The 22451-nt window shown below is 37.8% G+C and overlaps 1 protein-coding gene across 4 annotated transcripts in view; it reads left to right on the top strand.

The window, feature by feature from the left end:
• The first annotated feature begins 4932 nt into the window (after positions 1 to 4932).
• The window catches only part of RBBP8 (RB binding protein 8, endonuclease), a 34952-nt gene continuing 17433 nt past the window's right edge, over positions 4933 to 22451 (top strand). Inside the window, exons 1-8 of one of the 4 annotated variants that reach the window (XM_030502478.1) lie at positions 5036 to 5398; positions 6493 to 6580; positions 8146 to 8370; positions 13656 to 13698; positions 15817 to 15912; positions 17789 to 17901; positions 19672 to 19747; positions 21815 to 21984. In XM_030502478.1, the coding sequence (XP_030358338.1) occupies positions 8259 to 8370; positions 13656 to 13698; positions 15817 to 15912; positions 17789 to 17901; positions 19672 to 19747; positions 21815 to 21984 (610 nt within the window). In that variant the 5' untranslated portion in view covers positions 5036 to 5398; positions 6493 to 6580; positions 8146 to 8258. Of the gene's footprint in view, positions 5399 to 6443; positions 6581 to 8145; positions 8371 to 13655; positions 13699 to 15816; positions 15913 to 17788; positions 17902 to 19671; positions 19748 to 21814; positions 21985 to 22451 lie in introns of those variants that run through there. The other 3 variants (XM_030502462.1, XM_030502469.1, XM_030502488.1) reach the window with 3 other exon arrangements.

The raw sequence follows: 22451 nt of genomic DNA, 5'->3' as shown, positions 1-22451 counted from the left end.
ACTTAAGTATTGCCTATTGGTCTTCTCTTTTGTACAGTGCTTTTATAATCTCTGTCTCATAACAGCACTGTCACAGTGACATTACAGTAAGATGCGTGGTTACTAATTCTTGCCAGACTTTTTTTAATAGTTCAATTTTATGGAGTTAACTAAACCTAGATTTACGTGTTCAGAATTGGCTTCATGGTAAGATAGAAAACATACTTGTCATTCTTACTGCTTTCTTTCTACATATTTATTAGAAATGTACCTGTTTAGAATGAGTAACGGTGGTGGCAATGGTAACAAAAAGCAGTCCTAACCATAAAGAGTAGGCAGACCTGAAAGTTGTACCTGTATCTGCAACGGAATCCATTCACAGGTTCTGTGTCAAATAAGAAAAATTAAACAGTGTGAAAACAAAAGCTGTAGGATCTGGTAACTGATTAACTACTGGAGCTCAGAAGTACTTGCTGAGCTGAATAGAAAGGAATGAAGACAGGTTTTGTCATGCCTGTTAGGACAAAATAACTCTTTAACTTAAGTAAATGTGAATCTTCTCGCCACCTGTGTAACTACATTTTTGAAAACCATCACATGGCTACTTCCATCTCCCTGGATATCTTAATTTTGCCTACCTTTAAGTGAAACAATTACCATTCTCTTTCATGATGTAAAAAAACAAACCAGAGTCCCCAGTGGACATAAATCACTAGATACAAAAATATCTATACAGGATTATGTAAGACTTTATGGTAGTCACACAACAGGAAGCTTCAATTACAGAGCTGTTCACTGCCAGCTATTTCCCGATTGATGCAAAAATTAACAATATTCTTCTTCTGTAGAGTGCCAATAAAATGCCTCCTGAGCAGCCTAAAAACTCAGTGAATAGCAGATTGAAATGACCTTCTCATTAGCACCATTGTGTCTGCATGTAAAAATTTTTCTTCAAATTGTGGGAAAATAACACAGTTTCGTACTCTCACAGAAGCTAAGATATTTGTCGGGGGGGGGGGAAACCCCAACACATTTAATTTTTATCATCTCTGCTGATTTTGCTGTCAAATACAGAAGGAAAAGTTGCTAAGGAATAAACCATTAAAACTGTATGGTTTGCACAGGGACTCTGTAGAAGCTATAAAATGCTGCAAGAGAGCTGTGAGTTCTAAAGCTACAGGATTTTAACACAGTGCATTCTGAAAATTCAAACCAAATAAAGCAGTTTCTCAAAATACTGCTTGCCACCCTCTCTCTCTCCAGTTTACATGTTCTATTTAGGTTTTCCTCAGCTGCCTTTTTTTCTTTCAGGAGCCAGGAAGGGCAGGGGCCATTGTTTGGGGATTTTTTTTTTTTCTCTCAAAAGGTAAGTAAAATATTATTTCCCATATGTTGTTTCTCTTTTGCCTGTTTTCCTGTCCTGAATTCTTGTCGTTCACTACAGTAAAAGATAGGTGGCACGATTTTCTACATAGACCTGTAAACTTCAGCCTTCTAAGGCTGAGATAAATATGCATAACTACTCAGACTATTCATGTTAACCTGAGAAACATCAGTAGGAGCAAAACATTTCCGCACGCAGCTAACACAAACAGGTGCTGCTGCTTAGAGTCTCAGGATCAGGAACGTTTGGGTCCTGCGACAGCATCCCTCAGGTTGCTCTTTCTTTTACTCCATCAAGGCTCTCTAAGAGCCCTGAGAGTTTCAGTTGAATGAATCCCGGCTGTTTCTGACTACAGATGAGGAGCAGTGAAAGCACGTCAATAAGGGTTTCTCAAAGTGAACAATGTTACTGGCATCAGGGAATTTGATCTTGGCTCCATTTCAAAAGTGGCTACGCAAGCAGCTTGAGAAGAATCAAATTCAACTAGTGGGGGTAATGGAGTGGCTCCTCCCTATTTTTCCAGAGGGAGCAACTACCTGTGCCAGACAGCAGTGGTGTGCTCCGTGCGCCCTACCGGCCGTAAGAAATCACATCATTCAGGGGACTGCCAGCTCCTACACTCCCAGTTCAAATCCCGTTCAGGTAGCAGCTGAACTGTGCCACATGATCTTATTTGCTGCATCTGAAGTTGGGCTCCTTTGATGTCCTTATTGGCAACTGCAACATAAAGTTCATTAAATGAAAGTGAGTAGAAAGTTAAGCAATATATTTATCCCTCAGTGCAGATCTGGAAGTCAAAGAAGTTGTGAGCTCACTGGCCATGTATGTACATGTGCAATCCACTAAATATCATGCAAGCAAATAAGGACTTCGCTATTTTATGTATATATGCATATGTATATTTGAATACACAGGAAAAGAGTGATATATTTACCATTGTGTTTAAAGCAATTAAAAGATTTAAATTGGAGTTCCCCAGTATAATTCAAAGCTGGTTTTAACCTTTACATCTAAATTTAAGGCAATAGAAACAAAGAATGTAAGCTTTCTGCTAATCTCTTTTAACCCTATTCTGTATGCATATGCAGTGAGCCAGGTCACCTTCTGCTACCTGAATGGTTAGAAACACTGATCCACCCTCTGTACTACCCCCCAAAAAGGGCGTGTGTGTGAATCAAAGGCTATTTTTTATTTTATCTGTGCTGCAAAATTGCAATACAATAGAAATCCAGTCATTAGTTGACTTGCTGGTAAATAGTCCAGTCACCAAAGAGAAAGGCATTACCACTAAAGCATAACTGAAAATCAACAGCTTTGCATACCATTAGTAAGATTAAACATTGCAGACCAGACAGGTCTAAAATGGGCTAGGATTAAATCAGATTCCATTTTTGCAGAGTTGCTCATGGATGAGTATTCTGTCACCTCATTTAATGTGCCATATTAAGGGTTATTTTGAAACCCGGACATGAGCCATGTCACCATAGAAAGTTTCGTATCTGCTCAAGTGCAACAATGGTGAAGCATTTTTCCCACAGTTTTATTGTCTAGGTGTGTGTGTTTACTCTTATGAGATGAATGAGATGCAGTTCCAGTTAGACTAGTCAGCTTATGACATCCAATATAAGTGAATGTGGAATAGCAGACTCCTCAGTAGTTTCCTAGTATGTTTAATGAGTGAGTGATCTATTCAATAATTGGTGGCCCAGTATGTGATTATGGAATACATAAAATCAAATAAATCTGGAAAGGAGATAAAGTTCAACTGCTGGTGTTAATCCATTATCACCTATTATTGAACAGATAAGAATAACACTGTTAGAAGTCAATGGATTTATACTGCTGTAAAGTTAAACATCACAGCATATAAGAATAAACTGCTCACACAGTTTATTGGGAAATAAAATGGACGACATAAATATTTTCCAGAGAGCTTCCTATAAATAGAAAGGTCCAGTTTATGGTAAAATAACTCCGCAGTCAGCAAGAGGGATATTTTACTGTTACTTATCAGATCTCTGTATATATTTAAGATATGTTTCTCTTAACTCCGAGGAAATGGTTACTTTCCTACATCACAAACTTTTAGATTATAGAAGTTGCAAAAGCAGAATAAAAAGCTGCCAACAAACATTATTTAAGACGATTGGAGTGTCTATCACAACCTGTTATGGCCATTTCTTCTGTAACACGTAGCTAATTTTAGTTCTACCACATGTGTATTGATATGATAATGGATCAAATTTACAATATAAGTAATCTGCTGCTGAGCTACTGAACAATGGATTTATTTAATTTTAGTTGAAAAGCAAGTGGTTAAAACAACTTGAAGAATGAGCAGAAATATTAACTACAACATTTTTCAAAATACTCCAAAACTTAAGGTACATAACTGATGGGAAAGTCAGGTGAACAACAGATTTAAAGCCTGCTCAGTCATGTCTTAGACTCCTGTCTGACAGTATGTCAAAATACTGCAGAAAAGTTGAAATTGTATTTCAGATCCAGTTTTATCTACTCTGTGGCTCCATATTCATACTTTCTGGAGAGCCGAGTAATATAACAAGAGTAAGATGGAACAGCTACTAACAACTTAAATGCCTGAACACCTAATTTTTTCATACCGCTATTAATAATCTAGAAAATATACGTTTGCAGCACTGGTCCTTGCAAACTTATCACCATTGCATCTTCTAATCATGCCACTAAGCTGTCTCTGCAAGTGTTCCTATATACCAAATAGGTACACATGGTATATCAAAATGGCCCAGTGGAATCGTGTGGAGGCAGCATAGTAACAGTGAAAAGCTATGTTTAGTTTCTATTTCACTACTAATGACAACTACAAACTAAAAATCAAAGGGTTTACCTCATGGCAGACAGCAGGTTTGGTTCCAACGAACGAGAGAACATTGATACGCAATTCGGGCAAAAAAACGACACAGAAGTTTAGCTGCCTTATGTCATACCAATTATATGAGCCTACCAGTTCTCCTACATAAGAGATTAAAATATGCCCTAGGCTGCTCTATGATAAAATGACAAACCCAAGGAACCCGTTAAGATCAAGATGGGAGAGAAAAGCATTGCAAACGCATCTTCTGTGTGTAAACCCCAGAAGTCAGCAGGCTACAAATCCCGCGGAGAAAGGTAGATTTGGCAGCATAGCCTGAATATTTGCAAGACCAGTATATCCCAAAGATCCCCTTTGGCTCTAAACCAGCAAGAACTTATTTCAGGTAGGCTCTCCCTTGTGCAGGCAGCATGTGTTCTAATGCAGGCTCTCACACTCCCCTTTGCTCTTCCAGTGTTTTGTGCCTGCTGCCATGCTTCACCGCGGCACCTAACAAGGTGCGCGCCCCCTTGGCTTTTTCTGGCTGCTCTCTGTGGAAATTCCAGAGACCAGGACAGACACAGGCTGATGACAGGGGTGGGACAACACCTCCGGACACGGCAGATGCACGACATGGTGCGGCCCGGGCGGAAACGCCGCCCCGGGTGACAGGCAGCCGCGGCCACAGCAGACCCTCACAGCCCACTCTCGCGAGAGCAGCCAGGAAGCCTCGCGAGACCTGCGCAGACCCCACCCTCAGGGGAAGCGCTCGGCATCGGCTTTTTCCGTTTTCCCGCCGTTGCGCGCGGAGCCGCCGGGAGCCAACCAGGTAACGGCCGCTCCCGGAACGGGCTCCGCCGCAGCGCCGCGAGCGGGACCTCCCCTTCAGCCCGCCCCGAGCCCCGCAGGGCACGCTGCGGACGCTGCGCCTCCTCCCGCCGGCAGCCCCCGCCGTGCGGGGTTGCGGGCCGCGCTTGCCCGTTCGCTCCGTTTCGGAGGCTCCCGCCGGCCTTGGTGCCGCCCGGGAGAAGGGGCGTGTGGGACATGCCCGGCCTCTCCTTCGCCGTCCGGGCTCCTGAGTGTGACAGAAGCCTGGCGGGAAGCTGAGGCGCGGGTGCTTGTTCCCTCCTGGAGAGCTGTCCCTCCCTCAGGCGCTGGTCATGGCAGGATTTCTCAGAGCATCCCGGCGTGTCTTGAGACGAGTGAGTTTTCTGTGCAGTGTTTGTGCAAAGGGAAAGGAAAGAAAAGAAAAGGAGGTACAGGAGAGTTAAGTTTGTTGGAGCAGCTGGTGCTCAGGCTTTTTGCTGGGGTCAGGGGTTCAGGAAGCTTCGTGCTCTCCAGAATCGCAGAGCGGGAATGTGTTCTTGTCAGAGAAGTATAAATAGAGATAAACAGTGTCAGTGCTTTATCGGCGGTAGCTGCCAGTGCTGATGAAGGTGTGTGTGGGAAGGCAGTTGTTTATGAAGGTGTGCGCAGCCCTATGCCGGAGGGAGTTGGTGGTTGGAAGAAGAGGGAAATAGAAATATTTAGGTTGTTCTGTGAAAGGGTTAGTCGGGAGGATAGGAGCAAAGCCCCATCTAAGAGAGCAGCCCTGCTTCCTGCCTGCCGACAGCAGCAGGGCGCTCGGGAGAGGGGCTGGCATTGTGCCTCCCTCCCTCCTCAAAGACCTTCCAGCTCCCTCCCTGCCTGCAAGTGTCAGCTCAGGTGTTTTGTTTCCCCTAAGGACTGGAAAATCGTTCTTAGGACGGGAGACTAAGCTGAGGAGCTGGCATCACTGAATGCCTTTTACACGTGCGTGACTGCCCAGACCTGTCGAAGGCTCTACGTGAACACTTGTGGGGGCCCTCTATTGGAATGAGGTTGAGCACCTGTTGAAAGCAGTGTGAAAGCATTTTGGGATGCTGAAGCAGGTGTAACTTAGGAAAATGCTCTTTTTTGCCCCCCCTGCTTTTATTCGGTTGATGTACTAATCGTGTGCAGAAACTCTGAACAAGTTTTGTGCCTTTTTTTTTTTTTTTGTCGTCTTTGGAGAAGGAGAAAACCCAAACCAAAACCACTAGGGACAGCTGTTACTAATTCTAGAGTCAGCCTCCCTTTTCTTGACAATGATTCATTTGACAAACTTAAATGTAAGACAGAGCAAGTTTGTTGATTTCACTGCCCTAAAAACAAAAACATGGTCTCTGAGATATGTGTTGAAGGTAGAAAAATAAGAGTTTAAAAGGCATTCCTAATGTCACTAGGCAAATAGTTCCATAGAGAAGAAGCATTGTAACATGGCTTAATGTGAATGCAGACAAAGTGGAGCATTTCAGCTGCAAAGATGCAAGCAGATTACTGTTCAGCTTCTGCTGAAGAATTGTAGCCATTGCTAATTTGAAAAGGTAATTTTATTTTCTATTAAGGACTTCTGTTAGTGTAAGTAAGAGACTAACTTACTAACTTGAAACCAGGTGCTGAAATAGGAACTGAGTTTTCTATGGACAGAGCGTGTTAAAGCAAATGTGAAGCTACCTAATTATTACTCAGTACTGTCAGCTCCATATATCCTTATATGTAGAAAACGCACAGTTCAAGTGTTCCTCTGTTGTTGAGAATACACCTTTATTCTGTTTATTCCACTATTTTTATTCCACTTTAAATACAGCCAGACTGAAAGAAAAGTGACTTGCTTAAGGCTGTGCACAGACATAAAAGAAAGAAGACTGGAACCAAGGCCTCCAGGCCCTATACCAGGTCACTGGCCACTGAACTAAACATTTTATCATGGTGAATATAGAGGACCAGCTAAACCAGTAGCTGCACTCAGATATTCTAAGTTGCTTGAAGGCTCTCAAGATAGGGAATGCAGCTTCTTGACTAATCGTAGACCTTCTATCATCTGAACTACAACTATAACTTGTGCCTCAAAAATTTGAGAGGCAATTGCTCCTTTTAGTCATATAGACATTGTGGTTTGCTTCCTTGGGCTGCTGCTTTAGGAATAGCGCAAAATACCGTAACTTTTTTTTTCTTATTATAATTTATATTGCAGAGTAATTACAGAGATAGCTACGTCCAACTGGTAATTAATGACACAGTCCCAGTTCAAAAGTGTTTGTTTAAAATTGACCACATAAAAATGGGAATTAGAATGCTTTCTAAGAAAACATTAAGAAAAACTTGCAGTTTCACGCGCAGGGAACTGAAGGACAAAGAGATGACTTGGGATTGAGATTTCAATACTGGACACCCAGTGTCAGTAGAATTGATCTTACCTTGGCTCAGACCCAGGTCTAAGTACCATGCTTCCCCTGTGGTTTACCTGAGGGCATCATCTGTGCTAAGAAACACATTAAGAATTGTGGGTCAGATTGTTCTGAATTGTTTAGGCAGTCAGGCTTCTAAGACAGAGCTGTCTGACCTTGATAGTTCTCCTCAAATACTAATGTTTTGGAGATTTATAAATTTTGAGGTTACTCCCTGTATTCTTTTCATCAGGGAGTGGGAATCATTTCAGTGTAGAATCACAAAGACTTGAAGGAGGTGTGAGCTTTTCTTTGCAGAAGGATGTAATTTTAGTCCATGTTTATGTAAAGGATATATATACACAAATGCACCTCTGGTTAAACTTCTGACAAATGCTTTTACTCACAGCCAGATTTTGGAAGCACGAGTTACTTTAGGAAATCAGAGTTTCTGTTTAAATGTAGCTTTATGTAGGAAAAGAATAAAGACTCTTAAGCACCTTCATTTAATTTTAAGCTTATAGCTGGTTTGGGGGGGGGAGTGTTCTGTTAGTTTATAATTACTTATAGCAGAATACTTAGCTTCTTCCAGATGTTCAGGGTGACTGTCAGTGTGTAAGTACAACTTGACAAGGATAGGTAGTAAGCTTTGTATTTAATCCATGGCTGCAAGTTATACTCTGATAAATGCAAACGTAAGTGTTGTTGATCTGTCATTACAGGCATACACCTGTCTTCAGAGACAGCTTTATAACTATGTAATTTAAGACTTAAAGTGTGAGAGCGAGCCAGTTCTGCAAATAAGTCAACGAAGTTGGGAGCAGAAGAGAGCAAGATGAATGCATCTGGAGGAAGCTGCGGGAGCCCTAGTTCTGCAGAACCTACAGGAGATTTCTTCAAGGAATTATGGTCCAAACTGAAAGAATGTCATGATAAAGAAGTACAAGGTAAATTGTTAGTGTTCGAATTCACAGAAGGCTCTCTTACTACAGGAAAACTTTGGACCAGAGTACTAAATAGATTTTTAATGTCTTACCTTATGTGAAAAGTTGGACTGGGTGATTGCAAACGATCCTTATGGATTAACCACCTAAGCCTGGCTTAATGGGATTAAATTTAAACTATCAACGATTATAAATGATTTGCTTGGTTGTCCTGGGCTCAGGAGTGAGGAAGCAGCTGCATGGTTCTGAGTTGCCGGCTGGGCTTAAACCACCACATAGGTCAGTGAAGGAAAAGTAACACAGTGTTACATGTGATCCATGTTTGCTTAGGAAATATTTAAATGTTACTTTAATGAATTATGATTCAAAGTTTCCAAATCAAGTTACTCAATGGATTTTTTTTTTTTTTTTTTTTTTTTTTTGTTTTTTTTTGTTTTGGTTTGGTTTTTTTGCATTTGGGTTTAGTCACTTCAGATACATTATAATGGTTTGCTTTGTTGATTTCCCCTAACTTATGCAAAATACCACTGCAGGTTAATATTGCTGAAGTGAGAAGTATTTCCTTCAGTTTTTAGTGTTCTAAATTTTCTCAACAAAATTTGTGATAGTCGCTTATTCTTACATTTTATTTTATGACCTGTGATTTCAGTTTTACTATGAATTGACTGTCAATGTCTGTTAATTCTTCAGTAGTGCAAGAGTGCAAGAAATTAATAACAATCAAAGTAAAGATGAATTATTGCACTGTATATGTGTATTCTTATTATTGTTTTATAAGTAGTAGTCATAAAATGTTTTGCTCAATATCCTTCGTAAGAAGTTAACATTTTGTTCTCCTAATATTAACTCGCATGATCCATTCTTGTACATGGAATTAGTATTTGACTGAAAATACCAACGAGCATATCCTTATGCATGAAATAATTTATATTAGGCTGGAATAAAAACATGTGAGTTTTGTGAATTTAGAGCTTTAGTCATGCAAGTGGACCTTTGTAGCTAGACCATTTCAGTGGCCTTGGTTGTTTCCACCAGCCTCAAAACAATTCCAGGTCTGTCCATTTGGGTCCGATTATATTGTCCCTTCTCAATTTCAAAAGCTCGGGGGGGGAGTAGGGGGAGAGTGGGAGGCGTTTTACAATATATAGTTGCTTCATACCTTCCACTGAAAGTCTTGATTCAACAATTTGTAACATTGGGCCTTGGCACTTTGTGTTAGTAATTTAAACCAAAAGCCAACCAAACAAAAAAGCTGTCAGTTTGGCAGCTGAAAGGAAAGGTGTACCAGATAGTAGCATTTTGTTACATGGAGAAAAAAAAGTACATGTAAATACATGAAATACATTTTATATTGTGTCCCAAAACGTACAAAAAAATCTTCTTTTTTTTTTAATTACTTTTCTTGTTTTTATTTTTCCTTTTTATTTAATTCTTGATGGTTCTTTTCAGAGTGGGTGTGATGTCAACTGCAGATAAATGCGGAAATACTGACAGAATGGGATCTGGCAATCTATGGCATGTCTGAACAACAAAAACTGAACAGACAAAAAGCTCTAATGTAGAGGGTAATGTTAAGTGACCCCTTCTCTAGTTTCTTGGGATGCGCAGCACGTGATTTTCAAGTTTTGGTTTTCATTATGCAAGTGAAGATACTCTTTAGAATGCACGCTGGGTGTGGCCATGTAATTTTGCCACTAGGCAGTCTTTTTCATGCCTAGCCCTTTGTCAGTATGTCCCGCACTGTGTTAGGTAAAATTAGGTCTTCCATGATAACATCAAAGACATGCCTGAAGGATAGTTAATTTTTTCAAAAGGTGGGGATCCTCTTATAGAAAATGGTACTGGAAGATATTTTAGAAACATCAAACACAGGCTTGCCTGGACTTTGCTTGTTTCTGAAGTCTATAAATAAGAATTAAAATTGACTCATGAGTTTCCAATCTAAATGTCAGCAAAATTTATTTTAAAGATGGTGGAAGGTGGATTAAGGGAAAGTTGGTAATTGAAGAGCAGGCTTTTTGCATCTACAACGCACAGTGTACTGAAGCCTGTGATGGTGGAATTCTGATTTTGTATTACAAATCCATGGAAAGTAGGATTTATAACATATGACCTTGAAATGATGAGGCATTTTATAGAAGTTATAGTATTTACAGATCTACAGAATATAGACTAGAGAATACTTCAAACTCATAGAGTTTGAAATGGGTTTGATAGAATCTTTATATTACTGTATTGCAGAGTGTGTATTTTTCCACCATGTTAACTAAGCAAACCCAGCTGCTTATTCTTTTAAGCTAATTGTTAGGATTTCCAAAGATGTTGGGCATTGTCAATGTCAGTTGGCTTTTCATGGAATTCAGAAGTTCTCAGCAACTCAGAAAAGTAGTTATTAAAACTGTATTTACTTATATTTTCTAGCTGTTGATTGTGTTGGATACTTGCATAGTGCTCACATGTTAGCATGGAATTTAATAATGGTGTTTATAAAGTGACTAATTTCTGCAAGTGTTAATATTTACATCTAGCTCAAAATAATTACATAGATACTTGCTGCACGTGGGTCTTATCAGCATGGTTCCTGAGGATGAATTCATGTCTAAAGTTCTATACTAAAAAGAAACGTATTTCAGCATAGAAATATGAGGAGAGTTTTGTGTACAAAAAAATAGCCTTTTTTTTTTTCTCAGTAATTCCTTTCCTCTGAAAAGCAGAGGGTGTCAATAGGGAAAAACCTCTATTCATACATGCAGAGAAAATTGAGGAACGCAATCTCATTGATAGATTGCTGTAGGAAAGGAAATGGTTGGAAGCTCCTCAAAAGTAAATAATTATAGAAAACAGGGCTGGAAGGGATCTTAGGAGGTCATCTAGTCCATCTCTATACCCTTAAGGTAGGATTATGTCTGTGTCATTGCTGACAGAAGCTTGTCCAACCCGTTCTGAGAAAACTTCAGTGATAAAGGTGCTGCAGTCTTCCTGGCACTGTCAGTTTTAGGAAAGTGCATTTAATGCATTTGAAAATTCATCAGAACAGAAATTGTCATAGCCATTAATTGAAATATTACAGGTACATAGTCTAATCAAGTTGCAAGTTTCATTAGTGTTGTGCGTGTAATTAATCTGCCTAATGATAGCTTGAAAGTTCATTTAATGGGAACAGTGTGTCATTTACTAAAGCACTTGCAAGCTTTGCGTGAAGTAGATTTATATAGTCTGCAGCTTGTCTGTTCCATAGAAATATTGTGTGAAATATAAAATTGAATTGGGAATGTACATCGTGTAGTTCCACGTAAGTTTATACGCTCACTGATGTGTTAAATAAGGAAACCTGAAAAACGAAGCTCTTTAAGTATGCTTAAAACCTCCCAATGCTCTGGAAAAGCAAAAGGAAGAGATTACACCCGATGTAGAAATTCAATGCTCTTGGTTAAATGTAGCAAACTGGTTTCCTGCCTTCTCATTGCAGTCATTTGAATTAAGAAAAAAATGCAACCTTTAAGTAGCTAGTTTGGTTCCTTCTGAATTCAGGTGAGAGGGGAGATAGTGTTACCTGTAGCACAGTACTGGGCCTTTTGAGCACTGCCTCTTCAATTTGTGGCTCAGGTTGCCAATGTTACAATCTTAAATACTTGCTGAACAGACTACCTGTTCATACAGGAGATGCATTGTTGTGCAGCCTCATTCCTTCCGATGGGTGTGGAGCAGCATTAAAGCACACTTTATAGGGGTTATAATTGCAGATGCCTAATTGACTTGATGAATAGCAGCTACTTAAGAAAAATAAACCTTCTTTCTATGCTGATCTGCATGATAGAACACAACATCTCACAGGTGTTGAATACTGAAGAGATAAAAGAAATCTTGCTACATTTTTTAAGAACTGGGTTGGTTTTTTTCTTAAGTAGTCTCTGTGCATTTTATTTCATTGTCTCACTAGCACCTTGTAGTAGTCTGTGGCACAGGTTTACTGAGGCTCTGGCCCGTCTGTTACACTTTAAATAGCCTGAAGAGTGAAACTTCTCCAGCAAGTAGTTTTCCCCTTTGAGCTGTTCCCAGTTGAGAGTGGTAGGGAAGAGAAAAAAAGTCTGTTAGCTGCCTTAACCTACTTTTTCTATAGTAAGATGTAGTGTGGGTTTGTGTTTTGGTTTAAATTCAAAATTGTCAGAAGTTTTCTTTAAAAGTGCTTTTGTTTCATAAGTTTATCCTGTTATCCTAAATGAGTATTGCTTTTACAAGGCACCTTAATGTTCAACCTGAAGTTGCTCACAACTTTTCCATAGTTTGAAGAAAATATGGCCTTGTGGAAAAATAGTTACATTACTTTATGATGTCATACAAAAATTTCTATTGTATTCCTATTTAAGAAGACGTTATACCGTTGGAGTCTGATCATTTCTGACCATTCATTTAAAATAGGAATGACCAGCTTGTGTAGGGGTAGTATCACTTAAATTTCATAGCACTTCATCCCACTTGTTAAGCTGTGCTGTCCTTAAAGCACTTTTATCTTCCTGCCCCTGCACACATATACATGCACCCAAAACCATGCAAGCACATTAGCTGGATTGCTGTCTAGCCCCTGGGCTCTCAGCTGGCCACTCCTGCCAATAGCATCAGTTGTATTTGCAAACTTTTTTACTTCTGCATGGAACAGACATTTATGAGTGTGTGGGCTGTAGTGGGAGAAAGGCAACAGATGAAATACCATTCCTCAGTTCACCCTAAAATGTTCCAAAGCAGCTTTGGCTGAGAGGGTCTAGTAGCATACCTCCAAGAATATGTTGTCCTTTTGTGTTTTAAAGCCTCAAATCATGCATTTTGTAATGTTTCCTTTATGTGTATACATTGTAATACATCTTTCAGTTCAGTGGTTGGGTGCTACATTTCAAGTGTAGTATTACACATTTATGTGTACACAGAACACTTTATGCTACTTATGTAGGCATAGTCAATGAAAATATATTGGCAGTGCCTAGTATTCATGTGTGGCTTTTTTTACAAGGGTGGTTTTATACCTATTTAAGTGGGAATCTGCGTGTTTGTTTAAGAAGTCTCTACTTCCTAGAGATCATAATAGCTGTATTTGTTTTCAAGACCCTGTAGAACATACTCAAGAAATCCAGAATGAACCATTTTCTTTCTCTTCTGCAGATGTCATTGGCAAAAGGAGAGTTGGTTTATTGTTTCTCTCCTGGTTTTTTTTTTGTTTGTTTGTTTTTCTTTGGGTTTGGTTGGTTGTTTTTTTAAATCAGATTTTCATGTAGTTTCTTTTTTCCACTTTTCAGGCTTACAGCTGAAAATATCTAAGTTGAAAAAGGAAAGATGCTTGTAAGTACTCACCCTAATGATCTAATTTATTAAACAAGCCGTAGTTCTTGTAAGATCAATTCCTTCAGACGTGTACAAAAAGGATGAAATTATCTTTTGGTGCTAGTGTTAACCTGGTGTATTGTGAATTGCTTCCATGCTCTGAAATCTTAATTTGATCAGTTAATGTTCTAGATGATGAATATTATCAGTGATGTGACAGAACATATACCAAATGGCTTAATTATTGTTGGAATCTTTCTACAATTACCACATTGTAGATACAGTGCTGTTACATAGGAGGTCTTGTTCTCCTTGGTGCCTCTGAATACCTGAGGTTTAATATTTCAGACTTGGTAATCAGCTGACAATGAGCGCCTTATTTTGTATCCCACTTCAGCAGTGAAGCTAATGACTTGTAAATGCTAGGTCAGAGACCGTTCATTATGCACAGTGCCTTCATAGCCAAAAATGTCTGTCATGTTTATCAGGTGCACTGATGGGAGAGGGGGAAAGGTGGAATGCATGGAGTATTAGCGTGCATTAATTTATTTATTTATTTACAAATACCTTAATGCCATAGAATGACTTAAAGGTAGCTTGAGAAAATATTTTAAAATTTGATATTTTCTGCCTTCTGTAAGTTGCATAAACTGGAAAAAAAAAAGTTTATTGTTGGGTTTTTTTAATGCCATAAACATCAGAAAAATACAGACTGCTTTAGTCAGACTTCAGATTTTGCCATGGCCTGACTGTTCTTGATTAATGAACTGAGGTAACATAACTTTAACACTTTGTCCTCCCCAGGTGAAAGTACAAGTCTTGAATGGTCCCTGATGCTGTTTGCATGTAATTGTTTTATATGTTGCATATGCAGCTGAAAAGAACAATATTGGTCTGGGTGGTAATACAGAAAAATAAAATATCTTTACTTAAATTTCAGAATTAATATGTCTGATTGTAGACTCTGGAGGCTTCCAGCTGTCCCATTTGCTTTATGACCCATGATTGTTATTTCTTGTATTACTGTATATGCCAGTAATATGAAAATATGTTTTACTTAACGGATCTTGAAGGGATAGTGCCAACTTAAAAATACGTCTGTGTAAAAGAATTGTATCAACAAGTTAGTAAATATGTTTTTGTTTCCTGTTGTGTGCTTAGCTTTTTGTGAGCCAATTTTGTGGCTTCCTCAAATAATCCATCTCAGGCACACTGAAAACAAACACTTGCTTTCATGGAATATACAAAAGATTTCATGGTAAAAGGAAGAGCTGAGAATGAATTTTCTGAAATTCGTCATTGTCATGTTATATAGATTCAGCTGATTAGCTTTTACTGAAAGTTCATTTCCTCATAGAAAAAAATTGTGTCCTTGTTGCTCATACCTTCTTTCTATCTTAAGTGGTATTGTGATCTGATAATTAAAGCGAAGGGGAGCTAAAATTGAGAAGTTAATGTTACTGCTTTTTCCTTAGCTCTTTTGAGGAGGAAATGTTCTTCATTAATTGAATAGTCCTAGCTTTTAGAGAAGGTATTTTCTCCAATATTTTCTATTTCTGAGGTTCTTGGAAGGAAAGTTCTCTGTATTCATATTATGCGAATCCACGTTCTATGGACTCTGAGAATTGCTTCTTGAGGAACTGAACCTCTAATGGATCTAAAGGCTTGTGAGCTTTACAAACCTACTGTGGTTTGCCACACTGCAAGATTCACTCACTGCTAAGTCAAGATCAAAACAACCAGATTGTGAAAGCTCCCATTTAGCTTCTCAACAGTTCTGCAACACAGTAAAATTAGAAAAGTGCTTGAGCTTACATTCCCTGGAATTGTTGCTTGAATGCTACTAGCTTTTATGTCCTGACTGTCATCAACCTAATTTTTGTCCTGAGAAAAATCAAATTTATCAACAGAAGCTCAGATGAATTAGAAACTAGCTGCTGCTTTCCTAACTCAGAACATTTCTTAATTACCATTAGTCAGAAACACTTTCTTAGTTTATCTTCAACTTAGTATTTGTGCTTATGATAATTGTATTTCCTAAGAATATGAAAGAAACATGCTAGATAGAATTCTCTATTGAAAAAGTAATATCTGTAATTTAAAGCTTGAACTAATTTTTTCTCTGTTTGATTTTAGGGATGCAGAGAGGCTTAAAGAGTTTTATACCAAGAACCAACAGCTCAGAGAACAGCAAAAAGCACTTCATGACACTATCAAGGTTTTAGAAGACAGGTGAAGTAGTGCCTTTTAGCTTTTGGGTTTGTTGTGGTTTGCTCTTACAGAGTAGCTCTGGATACTTTGCAGGTTGGGTGGTTTATTTTTATCTTGTTGTTGTTGTTTCATTTGCTTCTTTCTGGTTTGGTGGTGGTTTTGTTGTTTTGGTTTTAGTAAACCAGTCCCTTTCCAATACAATCCAAATAGTGTGAGATATAGAACAAAACACAGAATCCTGTAAACTATATTATATAGTTTGAAACTCAGGAAATAACTCTAGGAATAACACTATGAAATCTTCCAAATTTGAGGGAGTCTTTTTTTACCAGTTGTCTGTTTTATGTAAATTTAATCACAGGCTGTCTTTTGCCTTCTTTTGAACTTAGACATTCTGATCACCTTTTGACAGTTCTGCCTTTCTCTTATTTGTTCCTGTTAAAGCTGGTAGAGCAAAACAAAACCAACAGACATGAAATTACAGTGCTTTTTTTTTTTTTTTTTTTTTTTTTTAAAAATGATACTTGTTTTGGAAAGTGTATGTTAAATTTGCTACTAATAGGCTCTCAGAAGCTTTGTGGAAACCAGAGATCATTACATTGTAAATTATTTTCCCACATGCCTGTGTTACCTCAAATTTTAGAGCTGTGATACTCAAAACTTGCTTTGAACTGTTTTTCTGTGAAATGCAATAGGGATAAACTTGTAACTGTGCAGATAATAAACTTTCACACCACATAGGTAGAGAGACATTTGCAGAGGGGATGGACTTTTCAAATCCCTTAGCAGATGAAGTACTTGCATTGTGGAAAACAAGAAGAATATTTAAAGTGGTTTAATCCAAGGAGATGATAATACTGTGTTTATTACACAGTCAGATAAGCTAGTATGAAGAGGCATTTCAGTATTTTACTCTTTCCACAATTCCACAATATTAAAATACCCATAAACCAGGATGGCTTTAACTTCCAGTGTTAACTGCGGAATTGGAAATGTAGATGGTTTGGCTGGTTTTGGTTTGTTTGGGGGTTTTTTTTATTTATTTATTTTATACTTCATGTGCTAGCAGCAGCAATGCAGAACTCTTAACTAATTGGTCTCTTATTTATCAGGCAAAAGAGAATCTGGTTTTCACTTTGGTAATACTGCTAGCTTTTTGGTGTGTACCAGAAATATGCTTCAGTTATCACCTGGAAAATGAGTACTCATTTCATTGCATGAATGAATATGTCAAGATGGAGTGATCATAGCAAGTCCTTTTTTGATAGCAGATACACTTTAAACAGCTGATCTAAACCATTAGAAACAGCGGAGGCAATGTATCACATGGACTTTTGGATCCACTTCTAATGATTGGTGTCTAGATAAAGATAAAGGATTTTTTTATTTGCTTGGTATTTGTTACAGTATAAACTTACTATTTGTCCTTTTTATTTGATTGCTTTGTTTAATGACAGTGATATATCCTTCTCAGATGAAGTAACAATTACATTTACTGAAATGATTTGCTTACGGGTATTTGCTTGAATGAACTTTACTTAATAATGAATGATAATTTATATCGCATAGTATTCTTAGTAGGACATGTCACAAAGGCTTTCAGTGGCAAGGTCTAGCATGCTCCACTTTATTAAATAAGGTAATACATGTTGCTTGAGAAGTATGCAGTACCTACAGCCATTTATGCAAATGTTAGAGCATGTAGTATTAGATCATTCTGAAATCTCAAAATATTGCTATGTCAACATACAAAACCACAGTACTTAGCGGTGTTCTGCACCGTTGTCAGAAATTTTCTAGTTTTCATTGTTCAAAAGGCTAGGTAAGTGTGGATATGCTTCGTGTATGGCAGTATTTTCTTAATAGAGGCACTTTTTTCCTCTTAATTTTATTGTAGGTTAAGAGCGGGATTATGTGATCGTTGTGCTGTAACTGAAGAACATATGAGAAAGAAGCAGCAAGAGTTTGAAAATATCCGGCAGCAGAATCTTAAACTTATCACTGAACTTAGTGAGTTTTATCCATGAGTCTGAAGACAAAACATGCTATTTTGTAAACTAGTTCTTCATGAATTCCTGTAATTTGATATAATTTATGTATGGTGTAAGCCCAAGAAGTTCAGTCTGGAGATACTTAACTCTATAGCCTGAAAATATGCAGCATACCAATTACTAGTCATTCGACCCACTGTCTTAGATTGAAGTGTTGATACTGAAAGTGAACTGATGTGGAAAATCTTACAGTGTAAAGTGGCTATTTTAGATAAAATGTGGCTAAGGGCTAAGTCAGGGAATGACTGATTGCCAGCTTTCCTAAGGAAACCCTGACTTCAAAAGTAACTGGTGATCACAAAGTAGCAAGTTCAAACAAAAGTTACCTGGGTCCAGCTAGGATCCTGTAGTTGGTCTTGAGGTTTAACTGCAGTAAACCCATACCTTTCACGTAACCCTCTGAAGCCACAAAAGAATTGCTTTACACCAGGCAGCTTGTAGCCAGCTCATTTTGAAATCAGGAAGCACATATGGGACAGGAAAAAAACCAAACCTGTTTGTTCTAGGTGACATGAAGGCAGGGCACAACAAATCTCTTCATAAAGAGGGTTTGGAAAGATTGGGATTGGTTGCATAAAGTGCTAAATAATATAGGGCAAAATTTTAAAATATGAATGGTATCTTTACCATTGATTAATTATTTTGTATCATTTAGTTGTCTTGCTTGATCAAGAACAAGCAGACATTCAGCAAGATTTCAAATATGGGAAATGCCAGGCACAAAAAGCAGCTTTTCAGTGCTAAATTAAATTGTAGAAACATTAAATTCTTTACTAATATAAAATACATAAATTTTTCAAGGGCTTTTAATGTAGGATATTTAAATAAAAATATTCTGAATCCTTGAGTTTAATGATTAACAACAAACAAGGTACAACCAATCTTTAATGAAAACATGAGCCTTAAATATCAAGGTGCGGCCTATTAGGTACAAATCTTGACCACTCAGTGATAGAGCAGTAGTCTTCCATGGGTTTGGCTTAAGATCTATATGACAATTTGTGTTTCCTGCAACCAGCAAAAAAGGTCCATCAGGAATAATCCAGAGGTAAAATACACAACAGAAAAATAAGAACAAGAAAAGAAAAATTAAAGTGAACAGAGAAGTTGGGAGCTATCGTTACATTAGTTTCACAATGTGGAAGAAAGGCTAAAGATGATGCAATAAGCTTGTGTGAAGTACAGGCAGAATGAATTGGAAGTTAAGAAAAATAAAGTAGGAAAAAATCTGAGTAGTCTCTCAAATTCCAAAACATTTAACTGATTTTTAAGAAATCGGGTTTTTTCCTGTTCTCTCTGATTATCTGGTTGTGCTGCAGTAGCTAAAACCAAATTCTGAATACTTTATACTATGTAGGCTGTCTTCAACCTAAGGAAGGAGTTTTTTCCATGGAGCTGAGTGAGCAATTAATTTATCTTTACAACACAGTCTCACTTGTGTGTACATAGACAAAAGTAACTAATGATGGTGTAGAACTAGTATTATGATCCGGTAATTGTGACACTTTTATGTTTTCCAGCACATTATTTTACAACCTTTTTAATGACTAGCTTGAAAATTAATTTTGGTAAGCCACAGAGAGGGTGTGTGGTATGATATAGGAATGGTTCCGTTTCCTTAAAGCACCTGACAAAATTAGATGTGATATATACCATGTTAACATGTGTGCATTGATTTTTTTGTTTTGTTTTGTTTTTTCTTTTTCCCTTTTTTCCATATAAATTGCAGTGAATGAAAAAAACAACTTACAGGATGAAAATAAAAAGATATCTGAGCAGTTCCAGCAGTTACAGAAGGAGTTGGAGTAAGTTTTGAGGGTTTTTTGAATGTTCCTCTTCCTCCTTCCATTCCTCAGCAGTAATGCCTGGGAATATAAATATCTTAAAAACTTGATTTTCTTCTTTTTTAATAGATTGCGAAAAGATAGTCTACTGCTGCTACAACAGCATAAAACTAGCATCTTTGTATGGTGCAGATTTTTTTGTTTTCTTTTAACTGTGCATCTTTTTTTAAACAGAGAGATAAATTTGTTATAGAAATTCAGTTTGACTTCATGATTGAGATGGTTTTGGTCACAGTGCGTAGCAAAGCCTTATGTCTCATTCTTCTATTCCTCTGTTGACTCTTCACCAATTCCTTTCTCCTTGGTTAAGACTTTAGGAAAGTAGTTTCACAGCTAGGCAAAAAAAATCTCAGGATCTTGTAATAAAATTTTTAAATAAACTTATAATTTTACAAATTTCAAAAGAAAACCACAAAAATAAGGAGCTACAAATTGAGTGTCAAATTGTAATCTGATATGATAGCAAGAATATGCCAGATAGTGTTGTGGTTAATGTGCTAATATGGGGCACTGTGCAATGCAGCCGTAGCATTCCTTTCTTGTGTAGCTATGGTTTGACATCATCTTACCTGAGTTTTCACAATCTGTGAAGAAGTTGTGTACATGCATGAGGGAATGGGACAGGAGGGAATGGGGCAGGATGTATGCACTTGGTGTGTCAGGCTTTGTCTGCATGTCTATATGACGTATCATATGTATGTATAAATCTGCAAAGTAACTGGATGAATATATTGGTTTGCTGTTTGTTTTGGTTTGTTTCTTAAGGTATTGTTCATAGATGATGCTGGTTTTTGGTGCTTCCCTTGTAAATGTGCTAGAAGAGAGGAATTACAAAATGACAGAATAGAATTCATCAAGACTTCAGAGCAGCAGTGCATCAGTGTTTGTCATTAAGTGTTCAAAGTTAGTCATGGTAAAAAGCCCAACTGCAAAAATGCACTTTTGTCTCAAGCCAGGCAGCTTTCTACAGTTTTCCATTAACTTATTTTATATAAGATCTTGTGGTTCATTTCAAAGCAGAAATATATCCGTATTTCCTTCTCTTCCCTTAGATCAAAACCTTACATCCTTCTCTTTATAGTTAGGAAATGATCTTTTGGCCCATGTTTTCTCTTGAGAGTCATAAGGAAAAGTGCTACTGCAGAAAGATGACCAAGCACGCCAAGTTAGAGTGCCTTGTTTTTCCTTTTATTGCCACTTCTGTTTCTCACTGCCACCTCCATACAGCAGGTAGCAATGCCCTTATTAAGTACTAAAAATACTGTATTTGTTACAAGAATTGAAATTAATGCTTTTTTGGTTTTGCTTCCTTGCTATGTCTGGATAGAGATTTTGGAGAGCAAAGACATAGTTATTTGTTATCTAACTTTTATATATTGGCTCTGCAAGATGCTCTTAGAGCTGACAGCATGAGAGAAAATAAACTTCGTAAGTCGTGTTTTACGTTTCTCACTTTACATGATTTACATTGCTTTTTACGCTCCTCTCTAAAGACCTTTATGAGGTAAGAGGGATTAGCCAATCTTCTGGAGAGGGATTGCTCTGAATGTAGTGCTGTTCATTACTATGTAAAATTGACAAAAAGCTTTTGTTTTGTGTTAAAGACAGTTAGTTTTCTTAGGATATGCAGGGACTTCCATACAGGGAGAGAAACACTAGTCCACCCATTTCAGCATTCTTTCATTCAAGTAGCACAAGCTTCTGAGAACAAGGTAGAAATTCTGCAGTCCCTAGTTTCTTCCTGGGAAAAAGTCTTCCGTAGTGCAATAGTTAAATGTTAACTTAAAATGTGAAGAGCTGGGGGGTTGTATGCTGTTCTTGGGCTTGATGGGGCAATTGTGAATTTGTTGTTTGATGTATCTAAAATCTGGGTTCTGGTGTTACTTTTTTACACTCTGGTATTACTGAGATGGCTGTATTTTCTAAATTGTTGCTTAGTTGAACCATATGATTGGCCTGCTTCTTGAGATGAAAGGTCTTCATCTTGCTAACTTGGGGTTTTATTTGACCACCTAATTTGGTCTCTAGGGAGCGAAAGCAACAACAAGTGGAATTAGAAGAAGGAGTCATTCCAGATTCTCCAGTTCAGACTTCTTCATTCACTGTGGTTAATCGTATGAGAAGAAAAAGAGAGAATAGGCACATCCGATACACAGAACATGCGCACTCAAACTTGGAACTTGCAGAAAGCAACAGTGGTATGAGTATTGTATTTTATATTTTCTAATTAATTTTACAAACTCTTCTTTTAAGGGCTACAGAAAAAGATGATGTATAAATTTGATTGCAAAGGTAACATTTTTCCAACCCTTCTCTCTCCTGTAAATGCAAACTTGGGTTTGACTGCATACAGCTCTGTCACCACCTAGTGGAGCATGAAATGTTCTGCCACATTCAGCAATTACTCTGCAATAAAAGTAATACTGCTGAAACTGATAGATATCTAGTTCTAGCGGCTACATGATCTTTCTTTTGCTAGTACTGATACACTTGTATTTGTTTTGTGTCAAAGTGCAGAAGTATTGTGCACCTTTAATTTCCAAAATTTGTCCTGTAATAGCTCTCACGAATGTAAGAGAGATTTTTTGTGAAATAAGGGGGTTTGTGCTTGTATTTTAAAGATAGACAGGAAAGATGATAAATAATCCAGGTGCTCTTAATGTGT

The sequence above is a fragment of the Strigops habroptila genome, chromosome 1 (genome assembly GCF_004027225.2).
Source record: "Strigops habroptila isolate Jane chromosome 1, bStrHab1.2.pri, whole genome shotgun sequence".
Classification (NCBI taxonomy): domain Eukaryota; kingdom Metazoa; phylum Chordata; class Aves; order Psittaciformes; family Psittacidae; genus Strigops; species Strigops habroptila.
This window is presented reverse-complemented; position numbering and strand designations above follow the sequence as displayed.